This window comes from Ursus arctos, unplaced genomic scaffold, assembly GCF_023065955.2.
Source record: "Ursus arctos isolate Adak ecotype North America unplaced genomic scaffold, UrsArc2.0 scaffold_13, whole genome shotgun sequence".
NCBI classification, from domain to species: Eukaryota; Metazoa; Chordata; class Mammalia; order Carnivora; family Ursidae; genus Ursus; species Ursus arctos.
Window position 1 is genome coordinate 67060461 of NW_026622797.1, and position 16208 is coordinate 67076668.

Genomic DNA, 16208 nt, shown 5'->3' on the forward strand with positions numbered 1-16208 from the left:
TTGTTTTTAAAGATACAGCAAGCTTAACAGGTTCTTAGCACCAGTTACCTTGTACAAGGGACAAGTCTATCCATTGCTTTCTGCCTGCTTTGCCAATCTGTAGCGTAGTTAACACAGAAAAGCTGATGTATTTATTTCCTTTAATTTCTGTATAATAGATACAACAGATAGGACAGTGGTTGAAAAATGGGGCAAAATGTATCATCCTCAGAGTAGGCCACCTGGAATAATCCTGGCTGACTTAACGTGGCAGCATAGATTAACTGGAAGCTCCATTTTTAATTAGGACTTTCATTAGGACTTTGCATCCTGAATTTACTGTATGTGTACATGTTTGTATTTTGTGTCTGCTGTCACCATTCCTACTACAGACCTGTATGAGGGCTCTGCCATAGTTGGAGCTTGGTGTCTAGGACATAGCACACTGTTGAGAGATTTGCTCTTGTCACTTTTGCGTTTGGAAACACGACCCTAGGAGCCCACAGTTACGTGGCTGGATCTGCTGGCCCCATCATTACCCATCCACGGTTCCCCACCCACACAAAGTGCCTTTGTAGGCGGTGAGAATCAAATGTTGATTTGGTCATGAATTCCATTTTTTTCTGCCTCGTTCGTTCTTTCTCATTTGGAACTGAGTGTTGTGGTTTCGGTAGAAGGGGAGACATTGTTAAGGACGTGAACTAGCTGGCAGCTTGCTAAGAGAAGCTCTCAAGCTAGCTTCCTTTGACGAAGTTCGTGCAGGTTGTTTCCTGCCTCTGCTTCCTGCCTCATCTTGGCGTAATGACTTCGGCTGGCTCTGACGTTCTCTGGTAACTTCCACGTTGTTGTCACAGGAGAAGGCTGCAGCTGAGATGTGGCAGAGTTACCTGGCCTTAACCGCGCCTCTTTCACAACAGTTGTGTGAGCAGCTCCGTCTCATATTAGAGCCTACCCAGGCAGCCAAGCTGAAGTAAGTCTTCTCCGTTGGACTCACTCACAGTGCCCTGAAAAGATGGCGGTGTCAGCTTTCCTATGGAGCTCAGCCGCTAACCACTTCAAGTGCTGGCTTGTGGTGGCCATTTGTGCTGCATAGGCACCAGGATGGTATTCGTACCCTTCTTCATGTTATCTAAACACTGAAGTGTCTTTGAAGTTCGGTATGAATGCAGTTCCTTTGATTCGTTACCATCTGATGGGAAAATTGGCTGGGCCTTTGGATGGGTGTGTGGGCCTGCTGCATGTGTCACTCGCCTAGGTCTTTCCAAAGATTTCTCCGAACTCACAGTTTCGGAACAGAAAAGAGTCCAAGACTAATCAGAGCACACCTGTTTTTCTAATTTTTAAAATGTGTCTTAGCTTTCCTGGAAGGACCTAATTATTATGGCCACATACATATCCAGTTTTTCTGGCTGTCCTCAGTTCACAATTGACGGTGACCCTTGAGTGTGCAGCGTACTGGTTATTATTGGTTATAAGGTGTTACAGCATGATTTTGTTTTTAAAGAAATTACCAGAGGATGAGCAGTTGCTAACTAATCTTGGCCCCATTTGGGTAAATTTCATAGAGGAGACTATCGCACTGGGAAGCGGCTGAACATGCGGAAGGTCATTCCATACGTTGCTAGTCAGTTTCGGAAAGACAAGATTTGGCTTCGAAGGACCAAGCCCAGTAAACGCCAGTATCAGATTTGTTTGGCCATCGATGACTCTTCTAGCATGGTGGACAACCATACCAAACAGGTACAGAAGCACAGAGCCAGTCTGATGAGTGACTGACACCAAGCCATGCTCCGTGGCCGCCGAGAAGTTTTAAATACGTTTTGGCAAAAGCACTTTGAAATACCAATTCCTGTTGTGAGAATGTGATACTATGTTTGAGAAGACCTAAAATTTTTCAAAGAAGTCAAAAGGGCAGTTTTAGGATATCTCAAATAATTTGGTCCCTTACGGCTGGAGGCCTTTTAAGTTGTTTTGCATTTTGGCGGTTGCTGTGCTCCTGTCTGGCTGCAGAAGGGTAACTTTGACAGTGTTTATTTTCCACAAAATGCAATGTACTGTTCAACTAGTTTTTTATGACCTTGTACAACATACTATCTGAATATCATTGATTTGTAAAGGGTTCAGTGTCCATCTCTTTAAGTCTGAAATTATCTGGAGTTAGTGCACTGTTAGTATCCACGAGGCTTAGGAGCCTCGTAGGCCACGACCGTGACGGCCACTGAAGAGTGACGGTTTTTGCGGCGATGCCATTACCTAGTGTGAACCAGCGAGCCACCTAAATCTCTGCATGAGCTCTGCTGGAAAAAGTCCGAGTGTGACGTCTGAACCCAGGAGCAGCTCTAAGCTCCTCACTTTTTACCTCATGATGTTGACCAATTTAGTTACTTCTTATGTGTCAGTTTCATCTTCTGAAAAACGAGAATTCTAACAGTACCTCATACAGGGTCGTGAAAGTTAAACGAGCGTATGCTCAGTTTAATGCCTAGCGCTTGGTGCGTGTTCAGCAGATGTTAGGTGCTACAAGTATCATCATCTTTTTAATGAAATTTTGAAACTCTAAAACTATGCTGTCATTTATGTATGGGTTAAAATAAATTGGTTTTTAAAATCTTCTACCCATAAAAGATTACTTTTTATGTAGTGCCCCCACCACCCTGGGGAAAAATTCTAAAAACTTTATGGACCAGGGGCGCCTGCGTGGCTCAGTCGTTAAGCGTCTGCCTTCGGCTCAGGGCGTGATCCCAGAGTCCTGGGATCGAGCCCCATGTCAGGCTCCTCCGCTGGGAGCCTGCTTCTTCCTCTCCCACTCCCCCTGCTTGTGTTCCCTCTCTCACTGGCTGTCTCTCTGTCAAATAAATAAATAAAATCTTTAAAAAAAAAAACAAAAAAGCAACTTTATGGACCAAATCTCATAGGATCACTTTTTATTAGATGATGTCTAGAGTAGACCTTCACTACTAGTGTAATGGAGTCTGCGTTTCGAGATTTGTGTATTAACCAGGGTCTAGGGCCACCGTGGTCTCTGGGTGGATTGTGAATAGCCATGTCGATGTTCCCTGTGGGCCATGCAAAAATAACCTTTTCTGTGGGATTCTTGGTATAAAAAAGGTTGAGAGGCACTGATCTAGAGAATATTCTGATCCCTTAATTTCCTATTTCATAGCTGGCATTTGAATCTTTGGCTGTGATCGGAAATGCTCTAGCCCTCCTGGAAGCGGGTCAGATTGCTGTGTGCAGGTAAGGTTGCCTTTTAATCCCAGTGGGAAAATCCGCCTCCTTTTATTACGTTGATCACACAAAAATTAACTCCCATTGTATTTGGTTTTTCTCTCTCTAGTTTTGGAGAGTCTGTAAAGTTGTTACATCCATTCCATGAACAGTTCAGTGATTCCTCAGGGTCCCAGATTCTGCGACTCTGCAAATTCCAACAAAAGAAAACCAAGATTGCTCAGGTATGCTGACAACATCAATGTCCTCTGCACCATCATTTTTTTCTTTTTTTAAAGATTTTATTTATTTATTTGACACAGAGAGAGAGGGAACACAAGCAGGGGGAGTGGGAGAGGAAGAAGCAGGCTCCCAGCAGAGGAGCCTGATGTGGGGCTCGATCCCAGGACTCCGGGATCACACCCTGAGCTGAAGGCAGATGCTTAATGACAGCCACCCAGGCACCCCTGCACCATCATTCTTAAGCAAGTGTGGGAGAGACATAATTTTTATTTTTTAATTAAAACAAATTTTTTAAAAATTTTATTCATTTATTCGAGAGAGAGAGAGCACAAGTTGGGGGAAGGGACAGAAGTGGAGGGAGAAGCAGACTCCCTGCTGAGCAGGGAGTCCGAGGTGGGGCTCAATCCCAGGAGCCGAAGGCAGACACTTAACCGACCGAGCCACCAGGCGCCCCGGAGACATTATTTTTAGCACTCTGTCTTCCGCAGTATGGTTTTAGGACAGGTAAAATTTCCAATGGAGGATAGTTCTAAACTTCAGCCTGTGCACCACTGGGGTAGAAACTTCCTTGGCACCCGTTAGCAAACAGGGGGTGACTTCTTTTTTTTAGTTCCTCAAAGACTGACGTTATGTCACTAGTTTTTCTGGCTCCCTAGTTTTTGAGAGATTTGGAACTTCTGAAGAAATAAACCATCTTCCCATTAATTAGGCCAATTTCTCTCTCCCGTTTAATTTAGCCTAGAGAAGAAATGATGTAAAATAAAGCCAATGACTTGCTCAGGATGACATAAGTTCACATCACAGCATAAGATGATAATTCTGTCCTCTTTGTGTCTGCCCTGATATATCGTGCTTTATGTTGCACTAGACATTTTATGCTTTCTTGCCTTTTTCTGCTCAGTTGTTTTCTTCTGAAAGAAGACAGCTGTTTTGTTCATTTGGAGGCATTACTGATGTCTTATCTTTACCCCCAGGGGAAGTATTTCTTTTCCTCTAGGGTGTGTTACAGAACACTCGTGGTGTGTATGACAGAGACGCAGGCCTGTGCTGGAGAGTGCCAGCACTCAAGGATAGATGCCAACAGTGCAAGGATCACCCGTGCCTCGTAAAGGCAGCAGGAAAGGCCCGTGTCATTGCCTCTAGATCTGAGAAGGTTACTTGATCATCACTTAAGAGTCAGGAGTAATTTCAGTCTCTGGGACAATGGGAAGAGACTTTCAGTAGTTTAATAACGGCCTGTCTCTGGTTCTGGTTTAGTTTCTCGAGTCCGTAGCCCGCATGTTTGCAGCTGCCCAGCAGCCCTCACAGAACGCCAGTCCAGGTGAGCTGCGGTTTTTTGTCTTTATCAACACGATACCTTTCTGTGGCGTGCATTCACAAGCTGCTTGCTTCATCCCACGGTACTTGTGACCATCTTTTAGAATGTATGCTCTCTAGGAAAAGATAAGCAGGAGCTGGAGAGGTGTGAAGCATTCATGTAATTTTGTACTCAGCCATTTATCCATTCAGAAATTTGTATTGAACCCATACCCATCAGGCTTACAACCAATGGAGGAATAGATACGAATTAATTACAGTTGATCCTTGAACAAGGTGGTTGGGGGGGGGCGGTTAGGAGCACCAACCCCTTGCACAGTTGAAAATCCATATATAACTTTTGACCCCTCAACACCTTAGCTACTAATAGCCTACTGTTGACCGGAAGCCTTTACTGGTACCAAACAGAGTTAATTAGCAATTGTGCATATTATATGTATTTTATACTGTATTTTTACAATACAGTAAGCTAGAAAAAAATGTCAAGGAAATCACAGGGAAGAGAAAATATGTACGCAGTACTATATGATATCTGCATATAAGTGGACCTGCCCACAGAGTACAGAACCGTGTTAGTCAAGGGTCAACTGTACTTTGGTCTGAACTGGTATACTTAGTAGAGTTCAGAGTTGTGAAGGAGGAGCAAGGTGTATGGAATTTAGTATAAAGAACATTCTATAATATTTTAATGGCAGAGGGAAGCAGAGGACGACATAATTCAGAAACCAGCTAATCCAACGATGATTGATTTAGGGCTTGAAACACACCAGTTCTTCTTTCAGCTGTCTCTGAAATCTCTCAGTCGTGATTATATCATGGAGAACCTTCTTGTTTGAAGCAAGTCTTTAGAACGCCTCTCCACATTTGCTTAACTTCCTGAACAGAGAAAGACTGCCTGCCCTCAAGCACTATAGTCTTTTCACTGGAAACATTAATTTTTTTTTATGAAAAGTTAAAACTTTTTTAACACTTTTATTCATGATTTATTTTCATGGCCCCCTCCACTTAAGTTTTCATTTAAATGGGTCAAGGAGAGAAAGATACACAAATTAGTTAAGAAATTTGGAAGACCCAGTTCCAGGTTTCTGATTGGGCACTTTCTTCTGACGGCCTACTCAGTACTGCCCTTTTTTTCTTGAGGGGGTGCAAGAGGCAGAGGCAGAGGGAGAGAGTCTTAAGCAGGCTCCACATCCAGCACAGACCCCGAGATGATGACCTGAGCTGAAATCAAGAGTTGGATGCTTAATTGAGCCACCCAGGCGCCCAATACTGCCATTTTTATACTTCACAGCTATAAATAATGTTTGAATTCTCATATGTTGCGATACAATGAAATTGATCTAATGTGACAGGGAAATTGTTTTATTGACAGAAGCTTCATAGGCCCTTGTGCAGCCTTATGTCCGACTGGGGCATCTGAAGTAATAGACTTAGATGTCCTTTTTGCTTATGTCCAGAATTCATCAGTTTCAGACATCTGTTTGGTTAATAGTACAGAGAATGCCTACACGAATTTGTCTTTAAGTAGGTTTGCGTTGTTAAAAGTGCGATTTTCATTTTGTTCCTTTCTCCTGCTATGTGTTCTATAGAAACAGCACAGCTCCTCCTGGTGGTCTCTGATGGACGTGGCCTTTTCCTTGAGGGGAAAGACAGAGTCCTGGCGGCAGTCCGGGCTGCCCGAAATGCTAACATCTTTGTCATTTTTGTTGTATTGGACAATCCCAGTTCCCGGGTGAGTGATTACTACAAGTTGCCTTATCTGGGGATAAAGTGGGGATTCCCTTCAACCTTTTCTATCTGAAATATGGCCTAGGTCAAAGCATCCTAACTCCTAATGTCCTGTCAGACACTGTTCTAGACACTTTAGTTTTGTTTTGTTTTTTTTAAAGATTTTATTTATTCGACAGAGATAGAGACAGCCAGCGAGAGAGGGAACACAAGCAGGGGGAGTGGGAGAGGAAGAAGCAGGCTCATAGCAGAAGAGCCTGATGTGGGGCTCGATCCCATAACGCCGGGATCACGCCCTGAGCTGAAGGCAGACGCTTAACCGCTGTGCCACCCAGGCGCCCCTGACACTTTAGTTTTTTGTGAGTAACCCAGAGACGTGTAGAGATCATTATTCCCACTTTACAGTGAGGGACAGAAACACAGGTTATAGGTAATGAGTGGGAAAGCCAGAATTCAGGCAGATTCCAGAGACCATCCTCCTAACCACTTGCTGTGCCAACCCCTACTCTTGTGGGCTATCCTTTCCCTCTGCACTGTGTCCTTGCAGGCACTGCAGCCTTGATACTGGGCCTTGTCCACTGGAAACCGCAGACCGGCTCATTCCAGTTCCTCGCATCCCAGCAGTGCCCTACGCAGGTGCTCGGACAGAAATCTGCCTCCTCAATAAGAGCTCTGAATATTGTTCCTTAGTAATAAAAGCTACTTTTATATGTAGGAGTTCGATGTAGGAGACCTAAGATTGTTAGTGAAAGAGATCGGGGAGGAGCTAGCCGAGGATACTCGTTTCGTTTTTCTTGTTATTTGAAAATGTTTTCTGTTGACAGGATTCTATCTTGGACATTAAAGTACCAATATTTAAAGGACCGGGAGAGATGCCCGAAATCCGATCCTACATGGAAGAGTTCCCATTCCCATTCTATATCATTCTTCGCGATGTGAATGCGCTCCCCGAGACGCTCAGCGATGCCCTGAGGCAGTGGTTTGAGTTGGTGGCAGCCTCCGACCACCCCTAGGGAAGGAACACCGGCTAAAGTGAGGCTCTAAACCGCGGTCAGACTGCGGGGCCTCTGGCCAGGTGCTCCCTCTCCGGACAAGTGCTTCTGAACTCGCAGCTCTAAAATGTTTTTCTCTTTGGGGAATTCTTATAAATCCAATCTAATAGCTACAGAAAGTGTGTATTACAACGTAAATTTTCTTTTACAGCGTGCTTTCAGAGCTAGACAAAGCCTGGGGCTGCCGGCCTTGCCTGGCCGAGCGGTCACAAACCCAGGGCAGGGAGCGAACAGCAGGAGCAGATGGCCGGTCCCGGAAGGCCCAGCCTAACAGGAGGCCTGGGCCCAGCCGCTTTTCCCCCTCGCGGAAGCCCTGGACCCCTACCTGGAGAAGCTGCTGGGAGAATAGGACTGTCCCAGTCCCAAAGGACTAAAGGCAGCTACCCTTTCGCCCCCGCTCTAAGGCGCCACCTTGCCAAGCCCCCAGTGTGCATCTGTATGCTAGCAAGAGACTGAGACAGCAGCCGCTTTCTAGAGTCCTGCGCGTGTGTGTTCTCATTACGATTCGTGTGACGGGAACTGCCTTCTCTTTGAGGTTAGGAAGGTTGGGGTATATGTGTTCTTATAAAGCAGCCAGACATCATGGGAGCCCAGGTATTCAGAAGAATGACCCTTGGATGGTATAAAACGAAGTGGCTTTCCTGTGTCGTCCTTCACATTTGCCGCTTCGGGAGACTATGCAATGATGGAAAGCTGATTTTCCCTGTGGTTTTTTCATTCTCTCCATGCCACGGTCCCTGGTGTTCTATTTATTTCTTTAGTTTATTTTTCTTAACAGTTAGGGGGAAGAATCATTCCTCCACTGCTTTTAAGCTGGACTGAGCCAGGCCCCTTCTGGAAAAGAATGCTGTCTTTAGAAAAACTAAGCAGCTACTCCCCCCCCCCCCAGTCAAAAATACATCAGTGGTTTTCAGATGATTTTTACTTGGCCAGAAAGCACTGCTTGAATACTTGAAATTGTGTGCTGTGTTCTATTTAAGTTGTCAGAATGTTCTTTTGTAGACAACATGCCATGATGTAATTGTCTATCTCCACATCTGTTTTCAGGTTACACTGTGAAGTTTGCCACTCTTTTGAGGTGGTCATCAAAACACAGATTGCTTGTTGTTTAACCAAGTGTCCTAAAGCATGTACCTGAGGTTATATCATTTTTTATCCTAAAAAGCTATGCAGCCTATATTCTGAAGATTATTAAATATATACCACTGTTGATATAATTTGTGACCATTCTTACTGGAACACGGCAGGTGTAAAAGGTATGCCGGGGAACGATCTTGTCTGCTCCATCAGTTGGCTGTCCCTGGCTTCCGCCGTGCTGCCCAGGCCTACACCAGTTCAGTGGCTCACTGCGGTAAGGGTTTCTCATTGGTGTCTCACGTCCGCGGTGGGTGAGCTGCAGCACGCTGGGCTGGCGGCAGAGGAGAGAGAAGTTCGTGAAAAACAGTGGCTTGTAAAGATTTTGATCTAGGTGACGTCGTTTGTTCCACTCACAATTCATTGGCCATGGCCCTCTGATGGGTCGGGTAGGGAAAGACAGCAACATTCTGACAAGGATGTGGTCTTTCGTATCTGCCTTTGAAATTGTACCATGTAAGCTGGAGCGTCCCAGCTGGTACCCAGGAGTCCCTTTTTCAGCTTGTGCTGTGATGAAATAAGGGTTGGGAAGCATGGAAGCAGTCCCAGGAGACCTAGGAGGGACTGTGCTAGGGGTGGGGTAAGAAGCAGGACACCCCTGAGTCACGGAGGGCGTTATTGAGAGTAGGCTTGCTCTCCCTCGGAGCTCGAACTCTAGAGCTTTCTCGTCTTCAAACACCAATCTTGTCCAGTCTTTTAGACACTTTATCCCATCTTCCCTTCTGCTCTGCTTGTGTTACAGCTGTACCGCTTCTAATCTGTCGTCTGGGCTACTCTGGTGGTATCCCAGACAAATCACTTTAGAGCTCCCTATGGTGAAGAGGGGGTATTACTCTCCTGTCCCTTCTCTCCCAGAATCCCCACACCACTAGCTGATCTGGTCACAGAAAACCAGAGGTCCTGGAATCTACCAGTGTTCTAGATGTTCTTTGGAATTTTCTTCCCTAATGTGCCTTTCTGGAAACACTTGATAGATAAGCCCTCAGGTATGAATCCTGACGTCTGTAATACTGCATGGGACTTAGATGCTCCCGTCTTATGTCTTCCTGCCCGAAGTGGGAGCCTTACTCATGACAGTATTGCAGTGTCTAACATGAGTGACTGTTTCTGGATGGGAACAACTAGTATAAAATCTATAAATTAATGTGAGAAGACAACACTATTAGTTTTAATAAAGATCTAATGATTTGGAGGGAAAGGATACAAAAGATTCTCAAGAAACTACAGGTGTTAGTTCTGCCAAATAGTAAAATGTACTAGTCTTACAAGAAATAACCCTGAACACTTCGTTCAAATCCTAAAAAAATTTACCATATGGACATCAAAGCCCAAGAAGAAAGAATGATTTAATAAATGGTGTCAAAATTATAGTTTAGCAATTGGAAAAAAGATGGACATCCACATCAAGCCATAAGGCAAACTAGGTGTGGTAAATATTTTAAACGTTAACAATGAAGACAATGTAGAATTGCAAAGCTTCGAAGGGGAGAAATTGAAATTGAAAGCCTCAAAAGAAAAATACATGACCATACAGACTTCTTAAAGCTATATAAACAAATTTTTAAAAGAACAGGCAGACAAGCCACATAAAATAAATTAGAATAAAAACCTTGATCACCATAAATGGACCAATCATGACAATTCATAAAATAAGTGGCAAGGGATATTTCACTAATTTCACTAATTTTTATAAGAAAAAAATGAATTGCTATTGTCAATTAGACGAAACTTCAAAAAAGTAATCACAGCATCACCCATACAATGCCTGGTAATGTTCAAGAAAGCTAGACATTGGAGTGTATGTGGCAGGTCCTGTTCTCAGTGCATTACATACAACGCGACTCTGAGGTAGATCCTGTTTCACTTTACAGAGGAAGGAGGAGGCCAGGAGAGATGAAGTTGCCCAAAGAACACAGTTAGGAAAAGGGAGCACCAAAGGACTCCAGCAAGTGAGGCGATCAAGTAAATTCTCAGTAAACGGGTAACCAAATGAGCGTTTTGGGCTGTATTTTAATTTAGCAGATTCACCAACCCTACTTACATAACCTAAGGGCAGTGTGTGTTGGCAGGATAAAACAATTATGAGGAAATAAAAGCTTAAGTTGTGGGGACATTCAGTTCCTCATTATCAGTGATACAAAACTGAAAACTCCAAAGGAGCAGCCATTTAAAACCTCATGAGAATGAATATGTGAAAATTAACAAAGGGAGACTTCACTGAAGCAGAGTCGGGAGACTAGAAAGCTGGACCACTCAATGTCCCAAGAAGAATGGTCAATTACAGACTCCAACAGAAGTGCCAATTATAGATCCCAGCAGAAGGTCAACAGGAAAGAATTATTAGTTACAGTCCCGAAGGGGGAAAAAGATGTGAGGCGCACTGTGCAAGCAATCGACTACCTTTGCAATCACCCTTGCAACTCCAACTCCCCTTGCAAAAATCATCTTGCTTTTTCCCAATGACTTTTCAAAACAACCCCTCTCAACTTCCATCTCTGTAAAATAAGTTCCTCTCCTTTATTGGACTTGCCTGTAGTTTTTCCATAGCTTGCATGTCCCCAGCTGCAATTCTCTATTTCCAAATAAACCCACTTTTTCTGGTAAAATAACCTTACATTTAAGATGAACATAACTAATGGCATGAAGATGCCAGCACGGGGGAAATGGTTGCAAACAGAAAAGACCAGGATGAAAACAAAAACGACAGAACAGGACACAAACATTAAAATTAAACATTTAAATTGTTATTTCTGACTATACGCATTCAAAAAGCTCAACCGGAATACACACATCATTTCACCCCTCACTCTCAAACTTAACCACCGTGCCAGGAACTGTGCCAGTTGCCTTACCACTCCTATTCTCACAACTGTTTGTGACGCAAGAACCACTATCCCCTCGCAGCCCCACGAAAATGCGTTCTAGAACAAAACTGCCCAAAGCTTTCTAGCTCATTACTGGTTCCAACCGCTTCAGTTCAGACAAGACTGTGCGGAATTTGGCCGCGGGCTGTAACCGACAGGCGGTCTCCCAGGAAACCGAGCTCACCCCGCCCCCTGGTTACGCCACTTCCGCTCCTGCGCACTGGAGCTCTACGGCGAATGATGCTACTGGAGGAAATGGCTACTTCCCGCTTACCCCCGGCGACGCTAACGCTAAAGCAGGTAGCACCCGTTTTCGCCAGCCTTCTAGGGCAGCTTTCCAGGATCTGATCTCAATTATGCAGCTCTCCCTCCAGCCCACCTTGCGGAATGGGTCGCGGGGGCAGGACTCCCTGATGCGGAAGCCTGCGGTGGGGGTGGGGAGGAGGGGGCTGCCCTCCGACCCTGGGTTCCTGAGGCGGGCGGGCTGTGGAACTCTTGGAACTTTGATGCCTCTGCCACGTTGAAGACTGTTCTGTCTGTTGTACTGAGCTATGGTAAAGAGTGAGATTGCCAAAGAATTTTAACTGCACTGGTTTAAAAAAGTGCTGTTACTGTAGTTACAGCTCCTAGTAACTGGTAGTCCTTTTCCTGCTCAGTGGTCATCTCTTGATGTTAAAGGGTTTTAGGTTTGACAAAGCAGTAAGCGAAGAGCCCAAATACACTTTTTGCCTTTTTCTTAAAAGGAAAGTTTTTCTTTGCCATTTTCAAAATTGAGGACCAAAGGGAAGTCGTCTATTTAGTTGGTTTCCTAAAGTAAAGCCCTCTGGGCTGTAGATTTTGCAGTTGTAATTGACATTTTTCCTCCCTTCTACAGTTCATGAGAAGGCAACAAGTTCTCCTTCTCTACAGAAGGATTTTGCAAGCAATTCGGGAAGTTCCAAATGATTCTGATCGCAAATATCTGAAGGACTGGGCAAGGGAAGAATTCAAAAGAAACAAAAGTGCCACCAAAGAGGTGAGAACAAGATCATGGTGAGGACAGGCCCTGACCATTTTGTATTAGTTTTTTTTTTTTTTTTAAGTTTAATAGACTTTTTGGAATATAAGGATCATGGAGATGTATGTACATCTTGATCCTTCCTTTTAATGTTACCAATTTTCCACTCAAATGATATTTGAAATTTTACAGTCTTTACAGTAGCATCACCTGACTTTTCTGTTAAACCAGACATATGTATACACGAGAAGATTATAAATTGGACAGCATGATGGTTTGGGAAGTGTGGCAAGTGGGGTTTAAGAAAGTATGCCAAACACTGTGCACCCTTAGTTGTCAATCTGGGGCTTTCCTAACACACAGTTGTTCCAATTCTCAGTGTTGGTTCCTGACTAACAAATGAAATGATAGAGCTGTACCTTGTTTAACCAAGTAAAACAGTGACCAGCTTTCACTTTCTTCTACAGGATACAATCCGGATGATGATTACTCAAGGCAATATGCAGCTCAAAGAGTTAGAAAAAAACCTTGCTTTGGCAAAATCTTAACTATAGCATTATTGTGAAAGACTTTCAGAGTTTCTGTATGTATCATTGAGCAGATTAGACTCAACGATGGGCAGCCTAAAAGCAAGTCAAACTGTAGAGTACTTGGGAAAATGTCAGAACGTGGAGCATGGCATATCAGTGCAAACAAAAGCACATCAGAACAATTGCCTTGACACTGAAAAACATACCCTGCATTTTGAAAATGTTTTTGGATGTGTCAGCATTTCAAGCAGCAAAACCAGTACAAGTAGTCAGGACTTAAGATGTTCAACACCATTAACCCTCTGGGAAATGCAACTTAAAACCACATCGAAACAGTACCACATCCACTGGAATAACTATAATTAAAAACAGTTAATAGCAAATGTTGGTAAAGATGTAGGGAAATGGGACCCCTCAGACATGCTGTGGGAATATCAGATGGCACAGCCACTTGGAAAACAGACTGTCAGTTGCTTAAAATATTAAGTTACCATACAATTCAGCAGTTTCCTCTTAGGTTTACAACCAAGAGAACTGAAAATCTTTCTACAAAAACCTTGTACAGGAATACTCATAGCGGCATTATTCATTATAGCCAAGAAGCAGAAGCAATCCAAATGCCCATCAGCTGACAAAGGATCCAATAAGATGTCTGTAGAGTATTATTTAGCAATAAAAAGGCATGAAGTACTGCTACACGGCTGCTACACAGGGATGAACCTGAGACCAGTCACACAAGATCCCATGTTGTAGGATTCCGTTTAGACGAAGTATCTGAAACAGGAAGAAAGAGGCGGTTGCCCAGGGCTGTGGATAGCACGGGAAGTAACTGCTGCTGGATATGGGGGGCTGTGGACAGCACGGGAAGTAACTGCTGCTGGATATGGGGGGCTGTGGACAGCACGGGAAGTAACTGCTGCTGGATATGGGGGGCTGTGGACAGCACGGGAAGTAACTGCTGCTGGATATGGGGGGCTGTGGACAGCACGGGAAGTAACTGCTGCTGGATATGGGGTTTCTCTGCTGGGTGAGGAACACGTTCTGAAGTTAGATTGGGGGTGTTGGTTGTACAAGTCTGAATATACTGAAGTCTGCTGAATCGTATATTTTGCATGTGTGGTATGTGAATTATATGTCAATAAAGGTTTTACTGATTTTTCTGCCAATATAGAATTGACATATAATACTGTGTAAGTCAATATTTTAAGAAAGCATACTGACCTCAGGAGATACCCTGGACCTTTCTTGAAAAAATCTTTCTGCATCACTGAAGGTTGTTCAGGTAGGTTCTTCAGATGTGACGTGATCCGGTAGTCCGAGGATTCTCTGAGAAGATCACCCCCGGGAATACAGATCTTTGTTGGAAAGAGGACGCTTAATGAGCACGCTGAAGCACTCACCAAAAAGAGCCAGCGTCTGGGTGAACCTGATGCAATTACCTTAGCATCCACACAGAAAGAAGTGAAGCCATCAGGGACGGTCCTTGGTGCATTAGGTTCTCCTCCAGTGATGGGAAGAAAAAGTTCGAAGAATATATTGAAGATGAGAAGTTGACCTGAGGACACTCCGACCAAATGTACAACAGTTAATTTAGTGAAAGTGAAAGCTTATGGAAGAGGCGGGATTGGCAGTTCTACAGACGGATGTCCTCTGTTCTTACACAGATCTAAAAAGTTAATCCAAGAATCTGACCAGCACCTGAAAAATGTAGGAGAAATTTTGCAGAACAATAAATGGTTACCTAGTACTGGACTCTGCATCCCAGAGCACAGAGAGAAGCCGATGGTGGCGTTTGTCCATGACCTGCCTGCATGGCCAGGGTCCACCCTCCCCTCCCACAGCCTCAGCCCACAAGACAAAATAATTCTGAATATCCTTCAGCCGGGTAATCTCATTCAAAATGCATGAGCTAGTTATCAGGTCTGTCCTACTGCAAGGCCATTTGATGGACAGAAGCACTTGTGAACGGTCTCTGAACAGGGGACGCTTTCTTTGTGCGGCACGACGTACCTCTTCAAGTAGACGCAGCTTCTAGTGAATCTCAGGTCTTGACATGACAGATCATCCTTCCATGAGGTGCAGGAGTCAGTGACCTGTGGACGTTCTTCCTAGCAGTGGTGTATGTCAGAGCTTGTGGTTTGAGAGTTTGTATGATGCAAATACCAGACTCCAAGAAAACCTAACAAAACCTGGGATTTGTTTTTATTGTTTTTTAAAGTGTTGGGCAAAAGACTACAAATTGAATTTTCATCTTCCAGAGGCTAAGATTATTATAATCTTAAATAATAATGGACAACTTTTGAGTGCTAAATAAATCTTGGGCTAAACAACTTCTCCCATATGGAACATGCTCGTTAAGGTGTTGGCCAGGTTTGAACTGGTGAAACATTTTGTTTAGCATCTTTATCAGTGTTCTGGCTTAGACAACAAATTACCTTTCTGGATATTCCCTGTGAACTGTACTCACGTGGGGGTGCCTGTGTGGTTGAGTTGGTTAAGTGCCGACTCGATTTTGGCTCAGGTCATGATCTCGGAGTTGTGAGATCGAGCCCTGCATCGGGCTGGGCATGGAGCCTGCTTAAGATTCTCCCTCTCCCTCATCCCCTACCCACCCTCTAAAACGAAACAAAACAAAAACCCGCACAATACACTCTTGGTTGAATGTTAAAGTTTTGTTCCTCAAGTTTAATTTTACAGTACTTGTTCAGTTCATGTATTTGAACTACAATAAGTCAAATATTTATCTTAAAACTTTTTAAATACCAAAGCTTTCTAGCATGAGGATAAGTGGCTAGGGTTATGATTTAGCATACTGACTGTCCCTGCATCATGACCTCCTTTGAAGTGTGCCATCGCGTTAGAAGTTTCTACACTCAGCACAGGCGTTGTGGTGCGTGGGCCTGCGGAGGACTTTATAATACTTGAGGAAAGCAGCACATACTCTCTAGTGTTTGTAGTATTGGAGTCACAGAAGCAGACACTCAGGAGAGGCTGAGACCCACACTTACCTAAATTGTCTCTTTTGTGGAAGAAAAATGCTAGTCAAACCACAGAAGAAAACAGCTCACATCTACTGTGGAAAAAAACTGGGATTATGTAGAGCAAGGTCCAAGCAGAATCGAAAGCAAATTGTCACTTTGTGCCAAACTAGAAATGG

At 44.0% G+C, this 16208-nt stretch overlaps 2 protein-coding genes across 4 annotated transcripts in view; both read left to right on the top strand.

Moving 5' to 3' along the window:
- MDN1 (midasin AAA ATPase 1) overlaps nucleotides 1-8743 on the top strand; it is a 165461-nt gene extending 156718 nt beyond the window's left edge. For all 3 annotated transcript variants that reach the window (XM_026511808.4, XM_057311195.1, XM_057311196.1), the window contains 7 exons: nucleotides 834-949; nucleotides 1545-1719; nucleotides 3143-3216; nucleotides 3317-3431; nucleotides 4687-4750; nucleotides 6336-6478; nucleotides 7299-8743. In XM_026511808.4, coding sequence (XP_026367593.2) covers nucleotides 834-949; nucleotides 1545-1719; nucleotides 3143-3216; nucleotides 3317-3431; nucleotides 4687-4750; nucleotides 6336-6478; nucleotides 7299-7487 — 876 coding nt within the window. In that variant the 3' untranslated portion in view covers nucleotides 7488-8743. The remainder of the gene's footprint in view (nucleotides 1-833; nucleotides 950-1544; nucleotides 1720-3142; nucleotides 3217-3316; nucleotides 3432-4686; nucleotides 4751-6335; nucleotides 6479-7298) is intronic.
- A 2977-nt stretch (nucleotides 8744-11720) lies between these two features.
- On the top strand, nucleotides 11721-15381 carry LYRM2 (LYR motif containing 2). Its single transcript, XM_026511811.4, has 3 exons — nucleotides 11721-11824; nucleotides 12399-12539; nucleotides 12989-15381. Exons 1-3 carry the CDS (start codon nucleotides 11762-11764, stop codon nucleotides 13067-13069), a joined length of 285 nt encoding a protein of 94 aa, XP_026367596.1. The 5' UTR covers nucleotides 11721-11761; the 3' UTR covers nucleotides 13070-15381.
- The last annotated feature ends 827 nt before the right edge of the window (nucleotides 15382-16208 follow it).

Coding starts and splice junctions, on each gene's coding strand:
- LYRM2 (XM_026511811.4), top strand. CDS start 11,762: ATGATGCTACTGGAGGAAATGGCTACTTCCCGCTTACCCCCGGCGACG. Junction 11,825..12,398: donor CGACGCTAACGCTAAAGCAG/GTAGCACCCGTT, acceptor TCCCTTCTACAG/TTCATGAGAAGGCAACAAGT. Junction 12,540..12,988: donor ACAAAAGTGCCACCAAAGAG/GTGAGAACAAGA, acceptor TTTCTTCTACAG/GATACAATCCGGATGATGAT.